Consider the following 16566-nt stretch of genomic DNA (forward strand, 5'->3'; position numbering starts at 1 on the left):
GCTTACCCTGATCTTCTAGCTCCCACTGGGATCCTGAATGAGATACTGGTGGCTTTCTGGCTGGAGACCCCACCTACAAAGCGTGAAATTAAAGTAATTTATAACATGGCAAAAAGTAAATATATGGAAATTTGTGTGGTTATATAGAAAAGTGTCTAGAATGAAAGCAATGACACCTAAAAGGTAACACCACTTACCTGAGTCCTAAAATTTATTGGGACCCCTAAATAATGCCAAAATTCCTTTCTTCTCCTACTTACCCCCTACTTAACCATTACCAGTTCACCTGACCCTTAACTTAAACCTAATTGTAACGTTTAACATTTTAGAAATCCCCTTAACAGTTAAACCTTTTAACCTAACTTAATTCACCCTAACTTTTAGCCTGAAGAATCCTAACCCTAAATGTAACTTTACCATATAACTTGACCCACATAGGCCCAATGCAAGGACAAGCTGAAATCCATTGTTTTATTAGCCCAGTTCACTTGAATAGGCTGTGTTGATGTTCACTGGGTGAAAATGGAACATGTTGCATTTAAACATAGAAAAATATACTGCAACATGCTACATTGAGTCACAGTGGGCTGCAGTGCAGGAAAACAAAATAACGTATTTTGGCTTTTGTGGTGGAAAAAAAGTTCATCAACACAACACTACACATTAAAATATAAACACTGTTAAGCCTGTGTCACAAGTATTAGCTCTGAATACCACCAGCCCCATGTTAAACATTATTGACACCAGGAGCCCAATAGTGTCTTACCTGTGCCCAATGTCCGTTGGCAACTGTTTGAGCGTTGACATGGTTTATTGTACTTGGATCTCTCACCCTGCAATCCTGTATCCCTCCAAGAGGAGGCTCTTTGCCTGGGATACTATTGTAATAGTTGTGTTCTGAGTTGTGATCATCCTCAGCACCCCACGTAAGTTCTTCACTCCCAATAACCACTCTGTTCGAAAATAAAGGCAGTGGGAAAAAATGTAGGTACACACAAACTGCGAACAAAATATATATTTACTTTACATGATCAGGGACTGAACAAGTAGTTTGTTACAAATTTAAGGTAATTAAAAAAAATGACATGCAAGTTATTTCTTAATGTGTAGTTGTGGTTTCTTAGCTATACTCTGGGAAGAATAAAATAAGATTGGAGGTGGAGGTCAGAAGCACCCTGCCAATACCTCCTTCATTTCTTACGCTACTTAAAAAATAACAGCTTGGATATGACTGCTTTGGGGAACACAGATGTGTCCTTTATTTATAATTCAGCCACAAATAATCCAAGCAATAATAGGTATCAGTGTAAAGTCAGAGCCTTACCTATTTTCTAAATATTCCATTTTTATATCTCCAGTACAAGTATACCACCAAGATAATGTGATATTACTTTATGCAGCATAAGAACTTATAACATTTTTAAAATTCACAACAATGTTTGGTTTAAAGGCCAACATTAAAAACAGTGAGTGGGTTAAGCTTTGTTCTCAGCATACCTGTCTGGGGGTGCTGCCACTTTGGGGGGGCTGTGCAGGAACTGTTTGAACCTCAACTCAAAGGCTTGTCCTACAGTGCTGATCACACTTTGGGCCAACCCATCACAGCACTCCAGAATGTGACAGGCTGCGGATGATTAAGGGACACCAGGGGACAGATGGGAAGACAAGGATGGTTCAAAGTAGGACAGCAAGGGGTATAGCAAGAGACAAAAACACACATTAACACAAGGATGAAATCCACAAATGGTTTGAAGAGTGAAAGAAGGAAAGGAATAATGGACAGACTTTTTAATGTTAACCATTATCATTTTTTTAGACCATATCAGATGAGCAGAATAACTGAAAATACCATTATTTTTTAACCCTCTCTTTCATGTCATTTGTTTTCTGAATACCTGTCAGTCTGTCCAGCTATCTCTTTACAGTTGGGGGGCAGGTAATTTCTTGTTTTTACATTTACGACTTCTAGAATATCATCTAAATTTCACTAAAAAATAATTTAAAAATAACATTTTTATGACAGCATTGCTAAATAAACAGGTTCAACAATCAAGGTGATAGAAAAGTATGTGAATCCTTGTATTAAGTACCTTGTGGAACTTTCCTTATTAGTAATAACCATAACTACTCCTCTGGATCAACCTCAGGATCACTATCCATGTCTCCTCAATATAATAGAGGCCCTGGTGGGGTTGCACCACAGGTGTTGCTGACCTTTGCAGGTCTTCTTGTTATGGTAAGAGGCCATCTTAACTTGGTGGAGGTACTTTACTTTGGGTGATGATAATCACACATTTGCGGGAGGAATACGTTTGAAGATATTTTTCACTTCAATAATGAAAATCTGCCACTTTACTGTTGTAGGAGGAACACACTTATCCTGTTAGAACCCCAGCTTTTCATAAAGCTAAGTCCCCTACCAACCACAGCCAAGACACAGCTTGCTCAACAGTTTATCAAGTAGTAATGTTCTTTGCTTTCTGTTCTGTTCCTAATGAACCATGAAATGGTGATGCTGCAGCTCAGCCTTTGACCAAACTAGTTGTTTCAATTAACTATGAATGAGATCATCTTGAAACTATTTTCTTAAAATGTAACTCCAACCCAAACCTTTTTTATCTAGTTTGGGATAGAATGTGGAAGGACTGGAAACTCTGTTGGTTATTTATGCTGTGGCCCCATTGGGAAGCATTCCCCCCTTACTTCCTGTACCAGTGACCCAACATAGAGTGAGAAAAAAATGGTCAAATTTGAGCTAATACCTTTCTGAGTTGTCATTGGAATGGTCACCAGGTCAGGAGATTTTACTGGCAAATGTTTCCCCAACTCTTAAGTTGACCACACACTGATTGAAATAAGGCTGGTCGTTGCTTAACCGGCCAAATCTCGATCAGTGTCCCTGCTGGACAGAAGTTGATTGTTAAAACAACTTATTTTGAACGGGCAAGTTAGAAAACCTTTGTTAGTCAACGGCTGATTAGTAAATTCTGCCGGGGGTACAGTGTCCTGGCATGGGGGGGGGGGGGGGTTCCTGGTGTGTATGAAGGAACCTGTTTGTATTTTTCATGGCTGAACAAAAAAAAAAAAAACTGTCCTTCGGCTGCTTTATTTTGAGACAATTTAGAGTTTTCCAGTCACAAAGGCAGGAAGTGAAAGTAAATCTTCACACTGGGGACACAGACAGTAATTAACTCCCAACAATGGTTTTAATGGTTTCCCATTTTACAGAATACTAGAAAATAAAGTTTTGCCTGTAGTTACACATTAACTATCATTTTTATGGATTCAAAGATATAAGGATTTATTTGCACATTGATCCAACTACAGCAAGGTAAAAAGTATTTGATCCCCTGCTGATTTTGGAAGTTTGCCCACTGACAAAGAAATGATCAGTATATATTTTTAATGGTAGGTTTATTTCACCAGTGATAAACAGAATAACAAAAAAATCCAGAAAAACGCATTTAAAAAAAGTTATAAATTGATTTGCATTTTAATGAGTTAAATAAGTATTTGATCCCCTATCAATCAAGATTTCTGGCTCCCAGGTGTCCTCTATACAGGTAACGGCCTGAGATTAGGAGCACTCTCTTAAAGGGCGTGCTCCTAATCTCAGCTTGTTACCTGTTTAAAAGACACCTGTCCACAGAAGCAATCAATCAATCAGATTCCAATATCTCCAACATGGCCAAGAACGAAGAGCTGTCCAAGGATGTCAGGGACAAGATTATAGACCTACACAAGGCTTGAATGGGCTCCAACACCATCGCCAAGTAGCTTGGTGAGAGGGTGACAACAGTTGGTGTGATTATTCACAAATAGAAGAAACACAAAATAGCTGTCAATCTCCCTCAGTCTGGGGCTCTATACAAGATCTCACCTTGTGGATTTTCAATAATCATGAGAACAGTGAGGAATCAGCCCAGAACTACGCGGGAGAATCTTGTCAATGATCTCAAGGCAGCTGGAACCATAGTCACCAAGAAAATAATTGGTAACACACTACGCCGTGAAGGACTGAAATCCTGCAGTGCCCGCAAGGTCCCCCTGCTCAAGTTAGCACATGTACAAGCCCATCTGAAGTTTGCTAATGAACATTTGAATGATTCAAAGGAGAACTAGGTAAGAGTGTTGTGGTCAGAGGAGACCAAAATCAAGCTCTTTGGCATCAACTCAACTTGTTTGGAGGAATGCTGCCTATGACCCCAAGAACACCATCCCCACCGTCAAACATGGAGGTGGAAACATTATGCTTAGGGGGTGTTTTTCTACTAAGGGGACAGGACAACTTCACCGCATCAAAGGGACAATGGACGGGGTCATGTACTGTCAAATCTTGGGTTAGACTCAAGAAGAAGCACATTAAGATCCTGGAGTGGCCTAGCCAGTCTCCAGACTTTAATCCAATAGAAAATATGTGGAGGGAGCTGAAGGTTCGAGTTACCAAATGTCAGCCTTGAAACCTTAATAACTTGGAGAGGATCTGAAAATAAGAGTGAGACAAAATCTTTCCTGAGATGTGTGAAAACCTGGTGGCCAGCTACAAGAAACCTCTGTAAATGCCAACAAGGGTTTTGCCAACAAAATACAAAGTCATGTTTTGTGAATAGGGATGATCGAACTTTTGAAAAGTTCGGTTCGACCAGAACACCCGAATTTCCCAAAAGTTCGGTTCGGATTTCAGAACCCCATTGAAATCAATGGGACCCGAACTTTGGTAATCAAAAAACACAATTTTTAAGCCCTAAAACCCAATAAATGCCCCTAAAAAGTGCCTAGGGTTCTGGGTCATGCCCCATTAACTATTAATCACACAAAAAAAAACGCTAGCGTCAAAAAAGCAAAAAATGCCAGCAAAAACAAACCTGGGCTAGCGTTTTTTTGGCATTTTTTTGGATTCTTTTGAGGCAGGCAAAACATCTGAACTCGTGTATAGTGGTATATATACACACATAATTATATGTATATAGACACCTAGCCATATATAGGTGTGATAGTAGCAGAAATATATTACTGTAAATGATTTCATTAGTGCAAGCATTTATTTCTGCTACTATCACACCTATATATGTCTAGGGGTATATATACACATATATGTGTATATATACCCCCTATACACATGTTCAGATGTCATGTCTGACATCAAACATGTCCTCAAAAAAGCACTGGCAGTGGAGCCCCTGCAGCATAAAAAATGTTTGACTGGTGAGAAGCCATATGGGTGTGCCGAAGCAATTCAGAGAAATGATCATTTCTCTATAGCGGTCACCCTGCTATGGAAGGGTTTTGTCACCCTGCCATAGCAGTCACTGCCAGTTAACCCTACACTACACTACGGTCCCCTTACACTTAACACTTTCCCTACAGAAACTAAATTTTTGAAGCTAACTTAAGTGTAAAGGAGCACTCTAACTACACTAGATATCCCTTTCCTCACACTAATAAATAGCTAAATGACACTTTTAAAGTAAAATTAACAGAACTGCTTCCACTCTCTTCCATGTCCATTATAACAATGCTAGGAATATGGCGGGGGCGATCTTATATACTGGGGGGCGTATTCACTAATGATTGGTCTAGGGACCCCCTAATCACTCCAATCACATTCCTAGCATTCTCCTGCCCCCTCAATTGGCTTTTGCTAATGGTTCTGGTCCAATCACGGGCTTTTAAAGCCCATTTCCTGAAGCATTGCATTTTGGGCGGTTCTGGTTGCCGAATTCCGAACTTTTTGGGCAAAAAGTTCTAAATTCGGCCGAACCTCGAACACCCAATGTTCGGGCCGAACCGATGGTCGACCCGAACCATTCGATCATCCCTATTTGTGAAGGGGGCAAATACTTATTTTACTAATTAAAATGCAAATTAATTTATAACTTTTTTGAAATGCATTTTTCTGGATTTATTTTTCTCTCACTGTTAAAATAAACTTACCATTAAAATTATAGAATGATCATTTCTTTGTCAGTGGGCAAATGTACAAAATGAGCAGGGGACCAAATACTTTTTTTCCCTCACTGTATGTGCTTGAGAGCATTTGTGGGCATCTTCAGTTAGAAAAAGGTCATTGTACACTGCTACTATAAATATACATGTGTTATACAGATATTCAGTGGCACAATATTTTAATGAAATTTATTATCTAAGGTAATGATGCATTTCTGGCAGCACAGACACTGGCCCTCTGGTTCTCCCTTGGCTGAGGCCCTCCCAGCTATAGAAAAGTAGTTTTTTCCACAAAAAAAATATTTTTTTTTTTGCATTTAGTTTTTATAAGACTTCAGGCAGAAAGTAACTAAAACATCTGTAATGTTATAATGCACATGTTACTAAGCAGGCATATTTGGTAGAATTGATATTTTCAGATGCAAAGGTATGAACTAGTACAATTAATATTCATGGATCTTTTTACTTTTTTTTTATCTGGTTACTTACAGTCTGATTTTGATCAGCATTAAAACTCAACAGTATAGGACAACAATCAGTCGTATACTGCACAAATCTGGCCTTTATGGAAGAATGGCAAGAAGAAAGCCAATTCTTAAAGATATCCATAAAAAGTGTCGTTTAAAGTTTGCCACAAGCCACCTGGGAGACACACCAAACATGTGGAAGAAGGTGCTCTGGTCAGATGAAACCAAAATCAAACTTTTTGGCAACAATGCAAAACGTTATTTTTGGCGTAAAAGCAACACAGCTCATCACCCTGAACACACCATCCCCACTGTCAAACATGGTGTTGGCAGTATCATGGTTTGGGCCTGCTTTTCTTCAGCAGGGACAGGGAAGATGGTAAAATTGATGGGAAGATGGATGGAGCCAAATACAGGACCATTCTGGAAGAAAACCTGATGGAGTCTGCAAAAGACCTGAGACTGGGACGGAGATTTGTCTTCCAACAAGACAATGATCCAAAACATAAAGCAAAATCTACAATGGAATGGTTCACAAATAAACATATCCAGGTGTTAGAATGGCCAAGTCAAAGTCCAGACCTGAATCCAATCGAGAATCTGTGGAAAGAACTGAAAACTGCTGTTCACAAACGCTCTCCATCCAACCTCGCTGAGCTTGAGCTGTTTTGCAAGGAGGAATGGGCAAAATTTTCAGTCTCTCGATGTGCAAAACTGATAGAGACATACCCCAAGCGACTTACAGCTGTAATCGCAGCAAAAGGTAGCGCTACAAAGTATTAACTTAAGGGGGCTGAATAATTTTGCACGCCCAATTTTTCAGTTTTTTATTTGTTAAGAAAGTTGGAAATATCCAATAAATTTCATTCCACTTCATGATTGTGTCCCACTTGTTGTTGATTCTTCGAAAAAAATTACAGTTTTATATCTTTATGTTTGAAGCCTGAAATGTGGCAAAAGGTCGCAAAGTTCAAGGGGGCCGAATACTTTCGCAAGGCACTGTATATATATATGTATATATATATATGTATATATATATATATATATTTCTACATATATTATATATATATATATATATATATATATATATATATATATATATATACATATATATATATATATACGTATATATATATATATATATATATATATATATATATATATGTATATGTATACATATATATATATGTATATATATATATATATATATATATACATAAAAAGTACAGTAAAACTGCAGGAAAGGGCACTGGGGGGCAAACTAATGTGATTTTTTTTTATTTTGAATAGTATCAGTGTGTTTGGTGTGTTTTACTATTTGAATTTGTCGCCGGTTCCACCCCCCTGTGAACGTCACGTCGCAGGAGACGGAAGCCGGGGGAAAAAGAGACGATCGGGAGGAAGAACCGCCGCTAAACACCGTCGGGACACATCGCTGGATCCCGGTGACAAGGTAAGTGACCCCGCTTTCAGGATCCAGCGATGTTTCTGGCGGTACCCCGAGTGTGGCTCGGGGTTACCGCTTTTGGCTCTGAAATTTAACCCCGAGCCACGCTCGGGAATACCGCTAAGAAGGTTAAATGAGAACTGTCTAAAAGGGATATCCCCTTTGATGGGATCTCCCCTTACGTCCTTTTTGTTTTTTTTTTTGTTTTTTTTTAAAGACAGTTTAGCTTAGATATACGTTAAACATTTTTCATCTTTTGCAATAGCCAAGGCTTTTAACAGGTTTACTTTACCATAGGGAAGAGTAAGGACCCTTTCCAAAGTTTTTATTTGAGGTATTTATGTAGCTCCAACAATTTATGCAGCACTTTACATTATGTACATTCACATCAGTCCCTGCCCTTGAAGATCTTACAGCCTAGCAGTGGTGGCTGGTGCTCCATGGGCCGGGGGGGGGCGTCAGACTGATCACACCATACCCCCCCGGACCACACCAGCCCACACACCATACCCCCCCCCCGGTCACCGGCTCACTCACCCTCAACATGTGGAGGGCAGACAGGCAGCGGCGGCGGCCTCTCCTCAGTCTACTGCGTCTCCTCCCCCCTCGGCCAATGGCATGGCTTTTCCTTTTTTTTGGCCAATCGGGAAACGGGTCTCAGGACCTGCTTCCTGATTGGCCAGGAGGAGGATTCGTGTGACAATAGCGAATATTCATTCGCTATTGTCACACAATAGGGTGGGCTCAGGGCGCAGTGCTCTTTTTTGAAGCCTATTAGAGCCTATGGCTCTAATCACGTACTTCAAAAAAAAAACCCCATTGGAATCCATGTGCCTGGCGCCCTGTATGTAGATTAGGGGGCCGGACGCACGGTGCCCCTGCTCCCCCAATGGACGGGCCACCACTGAAGCCTAGAGTCCCTATTTTGCAAAAATACACACACAGCCAATTTAGATGGGAGCCAATTAATCTTTTAGCATGTCTGTAGAGTGTGGGAGGAATCCAGAGTACCAGGAGGAAACCCACACAAGCACAGGGAGAACTCAGCACCCAGTGCTGCAAGGTAGAATTGCTAACCACTACACCACAATGTTGCTCAGTGGTCAGAGACTGCAGACACATTACAGGAGATGGTCAAGGATTGCAGACACATTACAGGAGATTGTAAGAGATTGCAGACATGATACAGGAGATGGTCAGAGATTGCTGACATGATATAGGAGATGCAGACATGGTGCAAGAGATGGTCTGAGATTGCAGACATGATACAGGAGATGGTCAGAGACTGTAGACACATTACAGGAGATGGTCAGAGACTGCAGACACATTACAGGAGATGGTCAGGCAGAGACTGCAGACACATTACAGGAGATAATCAGGGATTGCAGACACATTACAAAAGATGGTCAGAGATTGCAGACATGATACAGGAGATGGTCAGAGACTGCAGATATGATACAGAAGATGGTTAGAGACTACAGATATGATACAGAAGATGGTCAGAGACTGCAGGTATAATACAGGAGATGGGCAGAGACTGCATACGTAATACAGGAGATGGTCAGAGACTGCAGACATGATTCATACAGGAGATTGTCAGGGACTGCTTTTTTGGCTAAACCCAGTGTAAAATTGTATAGTATCGCAGGGCTGCTCCACTCTATTTAAACCAGCTCTGCAAGATCAAGTCAGTAATCGTCCTTTGAAAGTACAACCAAGTTACAGAAGACAGCAGCACATCCAATTTCCAAAATAAAAATGGTCTTACAAACAGTTAGCTACTCAAGATTAGTGGAGGACAGTAAACAGTTAATGGGTCTGTGAAGCTTCTAGCCTGAACCAGCAGTAAATCCTAAAAAAAAAAAAATTAAAAAACCCATGCAGCACACACAAAGCTCTGGCTAAATAGCTGAATATAAGCTGAAATGGTGAACAGCCATGTGTTCCTGGTCTCACAGAATGCTGCTGCAGTGTATTTAAGAGATCTTAATCAGTGTATTCAGGCAATGTGCAGGTTGTTAGGCAGATAAAAAAAAGAAAGTAAGGAGGTGAGACAAGAGGGAGAGGAGGCTGATCAGTAACCTGTACACTGCCTGAACACATAGACATTTGGAAAACACTCCAGCCCACCAGCATTACATGTGGCAGTCCTTCCGATGAATCTGTTGTTTCCATTCAGCTAGAGATGTGTTTGCTGCAGGATTAGTATTGCTGTAGTTGTGATCATACATTCTTCTATCTCCCTCCTGGCTCCGCTCCAGCACCTGTCTACAGTCAAATGTGGCGGGCTGGAGAGGGGTGGGGGGGGAGGAGGGTTATACTGCTTGCTGACTGGCTGTGGATGAAAGAGAGGAGGAGCTCCGCATATCGGCCCCGTCCATCCCAGACATCAGAGCTTCGATTTGACAGCTCTGCTTCACCCACTCTCACTGCGGCCGTATGCCCCCATCTTGCCCACCAATCCCTGCCTGTGCTGGATGGATGGTCACACTGCTGAAGTTCCTGCTAGGCTGTCAGCAATAGGTATGGGCACCGCCCCTGAATCCAGGGACATACTTGGTACGGGGACAGTGTCCTCAGTCCGGGGACGTCTGGTCACCCTAAGATAAGTGGGGAAAACGACCAGGAAGCGGCGGGAGGGGAGGGGGGCACCTCTCCCGACACCCATAAATCCACCACTGGGACCACTTTTATGTGAAAGACGTCCGCCGCCCTGTAAGAAAATCCCAGGGTTCTGGCAGCTATGTGCTGCCATAACACCGGTATTTAATGTCAAAGTACCGACGTGAAACTGAGGCGCACGGTCTGGAAGTGGCTAAAAACCAAAAACAAAAATTGATTGAATTTCAGCTTACCAGTTCTTAGAAATGGTAGCTGCATTCTTCTTTATGATTTTTTCCCCCTTTAATTTCACATAGTGATCCTGTGAGTATGTCTGTTACAATGAGTACAATGGTCAGCTTTTATTCATTTATGTAAAACCTTTATCCCAAAAGGAAACAAAACTGATTGCTGTAACTGCTTATAAAATGTTATGTGGAGTTTTGTTTAATTTTTTGTCAAGTCCTTATTAATCTGCTAGTGCATCTAACACTACCCTTTCCCATGATTGACAATGTTGCTGTTGGACACAGGTGTCTCCATTGTTTCCTACAGTATATCAAAAGTGGAGACACCCTAAGGGCTCTTTCACACGGTCGCTCCGATTTTTCATTCCGCTGCGGCACTTTTTTTTTTTTCTTTCACGGACACGGATGACACTTGTGTCATCCGCTCCGTATGTCCGCATATCATCCCATCCGTTTGCGGATGATATACGGACATAATGTATGTCTATGGGGATTGCGGATGTCAGCGGATGACACCGCTGACATCCGATTTTGCGTCCGTTCCGTTTTTCTAACGGAAGAAAAATAGGGCTCTGTTCCGTTCCAAAAAACGGAACAAAACTGAAAGGACGCAAATCGGATCTCAGCGGATGGTCATCCGCTGACATCCGCAATCCCATTGCCATGCATTATGTCCGTTTTTCATCCGCAAAAAATGGGATGAAATACGGACATGTGAAAGAGCCCTAAGACAAAAAAAACAAGACAGTGAAAAACAACAAAAACAAGCCTAAAATAGGAAACCTAACACAGCCACCCCATTTAAGGCTGCAATATATTAAAGTTTTGTTTTTTGGGTTTAATAGCACTTAGATCTAAATGCATCACGGAGCAACAATGCAATCAAATAACTACCATAAAAATAGTTTGACATAAATATGTACACAGAAAACATTAAATTATTGTTCAAGAACAGGAGAAAGCTTTGGATTGTCACTCATTCCAGTCATTGTTATAGTGTACAATCTATTATGTATGCTGTGCTACAGAGAAATGGGTAAAACCATTATATTCATTTGTACGTTTCTAAATTCTTCACATATTTTTTTCAACAGACTGGCTGGAAAACACAGTTAGGCAATGTCTGGATTTAATGAGAGAAGCAGAGAGCAGCAATCTCTTTCCTGTGGTTGTCTATTGATTTATTTTACTAAAGCAGGAGCTACTTTTGCTCCATATATTAGAACTGTCAGGAGCATCAGAGATAAACAGGTATATTCAATAGTATTAATCCAGCCTGTATTTCACACAAAAATAGGGCTTTTAAGAACAACATTCAGATAGACATAATGTTTGTACAAAAAAGGTTGAGAAAATTGGTCTAAATTTGGTCTAAATTTGGGGCTATGTCCAAAAAGCTTGTCTGAACAACAGAACATTCTAGAACATTTTATAAGCACAAGTTCAATTCAACACCAAATCTAGGAAATTACCAACATAAGTGGAGGATAAATGAAGGAACTGGTCTCACACCACCAGGAAATTTGATAGAGAAGAAGTTCATGGTAGTGAAGAAGCATGTTGAATTAGTGGGAAACGCGTCTACCAGTGGCGGCCCGTCCATTAGGGGCGCAGGGGCGCCGCCCCCTATCCATGCACCCACCCCCTTAATCTATATGCAGGGCGCAGGATGCATGGATTCCAATAGGGGATTTTTTTTTTTTTTTTTGAAGCACGTGATTAGAGCCAGAGGCTCTAATTGGCTTAAAAAAAGGGTGGGCTCGGGGCGCAGAGTACCCAGTTTTATGGCGATAGAGAATTAATATTCGCTATTGTCACACTGATTCTCCTCTCAGCCAATCAGAAACAGGGTTGTGAGACCCCTTTCCCGACTGGCCAAACGGAGAAGCGATCTTACTGGCCACTGGCCAGGAAGAGGGAGGAGACACATGGCAGGCGGCTCAGCCATCAAGCACTCCCCAGCTTGGACAGGAGGAGGTGAGGAAGCAGGCAGGCCGGCTGGCTGTACCGGGGGCACCCCGAATTACCCCCCGAATAACCCCAAATTGGTTTGCTGAACCCCCCCAATTTACCAAGCACCAGCCGCCAATGGCGTCTACCATATCCATTCTGCTGTACCTTGTACCTGTGTATGCACGAGTAAAGAACTTCTTCTCTATCAAATTTCCTGGTGATGTGTGACCAATTCCTTAATGAATTCTGTTTATTCTATTCTGGGGAGCCGGGTATCAGCACCCACCATGGATCGAGGATACAGACCCACCTGAGCGGTGTTACTCCTAATCACATAAGTGGAGGATAAACTATATAAGGAAGAGTAATAATTTACAGTTTTAGAGAAGAAATGTTAAGAATGTATGGACAGTTCCTTGCCAGTAATATTATTTCAAAATATTTTATATGTTTAGCAGAAGAATTCCTGTAGGATTCAGAGCTGGCTCTTGTCAAAGTTATCATCGATGCATAGTGCCTTATCTTAAGTAGGACAAAAATATAATTAATTACCTCTCTGGTTTATTGGGTCCTTGGCCACATATGCTACATAGTCTGTGGTGTCCTGTTAGAGAACAGAAAAGTATCACTGACACTGACCTTATTCATATTCAAACCTAGGAATGACCCAAACATATGTAAGCCTTACCACGTCCCCTCCTGATGCAAATGAGATAGCTTGCATGTGATGATTAGCGATAACCTGAACATAAAACATAACATACATATCGCAGTCATTTTACACAAATCTCAGTTACTTCAAGGATATTATAACCAGATCTGTGCTTTCAGGCATACAAAAAGATACGTTTTCAATGCCAGATTAAGATGAGATTTAAATAACATTTTTAGATTTTATTAGATTAGATTTGGAATAAATTGTATATAGCAAGACTAATAACATACATAATTGACAAATCTGTGCATGGTGACATTGCAAATGCAGAAACGAACTGCACTCTGGACATAAAAAATGAGTTACAGTTTGCTTGGGAAGAATGTATAGATTCATATTTTGGCTTATGCTTACTTGTCGGGTGGTTGGAATACTAAGATTGAGTCCTTCAATGGATATATTTACAGCGATACTAATCCCTGCAAAACGAAGGTTACTTCGACCCAAGATAGATGCTAAGGGTTTATTTGGTGCCTAGGAAAAAAAAAACTACAATAAATAGCAGGTTGTGGTACTGTAACTACAACGTATGTAGAAGGATGCATTCAGTAATCATAGTTCACTCAATGGCATTCTGATAATTAGTTTATATCTGATAGACTTGGTCCAGCGATGGCTTTTTCCTCCTGTACGAAGCTGCTGACACCGCAGCCAAGCATTGTCCTAAAGGGCTAGCACACATTTTGCTCTGCATTCAAGCAACATTTCAGTATGTTGGCTGCTAACCTCGTGTCTGCAGAGATCATCCCTTGTTCTTGTGAATCCTGCACCTGTGTGCTCCTAGTAAGTTCCCAGTGTTTCTTTCTGCTTTTCCTGTGTTCCTGTGAACCCAGCACCCCAGTGCTTCTAGTGAATCTTCTATGTACCAGTGTATCCAGCTCTGTAGTTTGTTGAGGCGAGTCAAAAGGCCGCAACCTGAGAGCATTCCTTCAATAAAGTCTATCATCCTTTGCAGGATGCTTTGGTAAAACCACTTGACTTCTTAAGCTCTGTGTTTTTGCACTTCTTAGGGTTGTGAGTAGGGCTGAGAGTGCAGGCACTTAGAGTCCTGTTCCCAAAAAGTCAGTGGAGTATCCTGTCTCCATTGTAGCCAATGTCACCCTGTGCCTCTCTGAGTCATATCAGCCCCTGCTGGCCTCTGTTTCTCCATTGCCTTCTACCAATCTATAGCCCTGGCCTCCAGTGTCCCCTTAGTGACCCTCATGGAACTAATATCTCTCGTTGTTTCTTCTGGGCCCTGAGCCATCTTGCAGCCTCAATTACAACCACCTTCCTGGTCAGACCTGTTCCTAGCAGATATGGACTTTTTTTAATCTGGCTGCACAATTTCTTTAAAATTTACCAACAACATTGTAATGCAAAGACCTGCCTGATTAGATATATTTTGAATGCAGGGGAGTAGAGTAACTATAGGGGGTCGCAACTGCAACCAAGCCCCATGCTCCAGGGGGCCCATGCGACTTCACTGTACACGTGGATGGGAGAGACGGCAGGGGCGGTAGATAGAGATAGCGGAACCGATCACCCCCCCCCCCATTTTCTTCCTGCAGCTGCTGAAAGCCTACTTCTCCTCCTCTCCCTCTCAGAGAAGGAAAATAGATGCAGCCATTGCTTCAGTTTGTGAATGAATAGTAAGCTTTGTACAGAGAAGTTCCTGTCCATTTGTTCTGTGCAGCTGAGGCTACAGAGATGGAGATTGAGGGTTTTGAGGGTTTTGTCCTCAATCACCTTTCTTTGTCTCAAACATGAAACATCAAAGGTCTGTTTAAACCCCTGATATTTCACCAAAGCCCAATGGGACTCCTACATTTTTTTTAAAAAGAAGAATAAAAAAATAAAATTGTAAAAAAATAAATAAATAAAAAAGCTAAAACTACCAGGATCAAAAAGGTCCCAACTGTGACCAGCCATGGCAATTCGTCACTGTGGGGGAGGGGGGGAAAGATGGTAGGAAGGGGGCCCGCTGCAGAACATGTGAAAGGGTCCTGTTGCAGGATCATAATAAAGGGCTCCCAGGCCCCCAGGCCTGGAGGGAAGGGCCCCAGCCAGGAATCGGGGGACCCTTCATGGTTTCTTGCACCAGTGCCCTAAAGGTTCTAGTTAAGCCTATGTTTGAATGGATAGTTTAGGTAGGTAAAGTATATTACATAGTTTGATATATAGTAAATGATGAGCTTTAGTCCCCTTCCTCACCTTTTTTTTCCAGGTTCCCCTTACTCCTGGGACAGCTTCATATAACCTGTTGATAGCCTCTCTGTTGCAAAAAAAGACAATTAGCATCAGCGTACTGCTGTGTTCTGTTACTTCTTCAACATTTAACATGCACTTGTGACAACCACTTAGACAATTCAGGATGGGTTTATTGGTTTACAACTTATTTATACACTAAACTAGTAAGGCAGCCCCATACATTATTCTTTTTTTTTTCTTTTATTTGCAATCAACCAGTCTGTCAAATGAAAAAAAAAAGATCCAATTCCTCCATCCACACACTTGATGTGGATGGGGGAACCACTCCCGCTATGCTATTGTATTCTGACCTTTCGGAGCCTTTCCTACCATCAGAATACAATTATCAGTGCTGCCAGCAATAGCCAGCAGCACTGATCGATCAGTAAAAAAACAGGCCAGGCTGAATCAGAAGATCTAGTTCTGTACAACCAGGGTGCCCATACATGGATCTAAAATTTGCCTGGTCCCTGCTGAACCAGACGAATTTGGATCCATACATGGCCGCCTTAGCTGAACACCTCCAATTCTTAATTAATTTTATATTGAGGAATATATGTAAATAGCAACCTATACCAAAAAACTGTACCCAAATGTAATACATGATACCCACCTTGTCACTTGTGTTCTTGTGTTAAAGTCTAGAGATCTCATGGAACGAAGAACCTCAATGCAGCCCATGTACTGACATGTGAAAAAGAGATCGAGAAAGCACAATACAATTTCAGAAACCAGTAACACCAAAAAGTATAGACAGTCTTGACATATCCATTACTTTCAATGAGAAAATTAAAAACTTGGCATAGTTGCCTGTAGTCTTAAGTAATTTTCAGCAATTATACCAGTGATTTCAAGCCTGATATGAGCTTTAAAAGGTATAGATAGCAATCATTCCATTTTAAGAGTTTTAAAATCCATTCCTTTAGCATCGCTCTAGTAGTGATTGGTGAGCTCTTACCA

At 41.2% G+C, this 16566-nt stretch overlaps 1 protein-coding gene across 2 annotated transcripts in view; it reads right to left on the minus strand.

Annotated features, from left to right (window-relative positions):
* The window catches only part of SHC2 (SHC adaptor protein 2), a 48245-nt gene that overhangs the window by 15902 nt on the left and 15777 nt on the right, over window positions 1-16566 (minus strand). Inside the window, exons 2-9 of one of the 2 annotated variants that reach the window (XM_082262092.1) lie at window positions 16220-16290; window positions 15571-15631; window positions 13732-13851; window positions 13351-13404; window positions 13215-13266; window positions 1498-1624; window positions 767-953; window positions 7-73 (exon numbers count right to left, since the gene is read on the minus strand). In XM_082262092.1, coding sequence (XP_082118218.1) covers window positions 7-73; window positions 767-953; window positions 1498-1624; window positions 13215-13266; window positions 13351-13404; window positions 13732-13851; window positions 15571-15631; window positions 16220-16290 — 739 coding nt within the window. Of the gene's footprint in view, window positions 1-6; window positions 74-766; window positions 954-1497; window positions 1625-1895; window positions 1978-13214; window positions 13267-13350; window positions 13405-13731; window positions 13852-15570; window positions 15632-16219; window positions 16291-16566 lie in introns of both variants that reach the window. The other variant, XM_082262093.1, reaches the window with a different exon arrangement.

This window comes from Pelophylax lessonae, assembly GCF_965119305.1.
Source record: "Pelophylax lessonae genome assembly, chromosome: 1".
Lineage (NCBI taxonomy): Eukaryota > Metazoa > Chordata > Amphibia > Anura > Ranidae > Pelophylax > Pelophylax lessonae.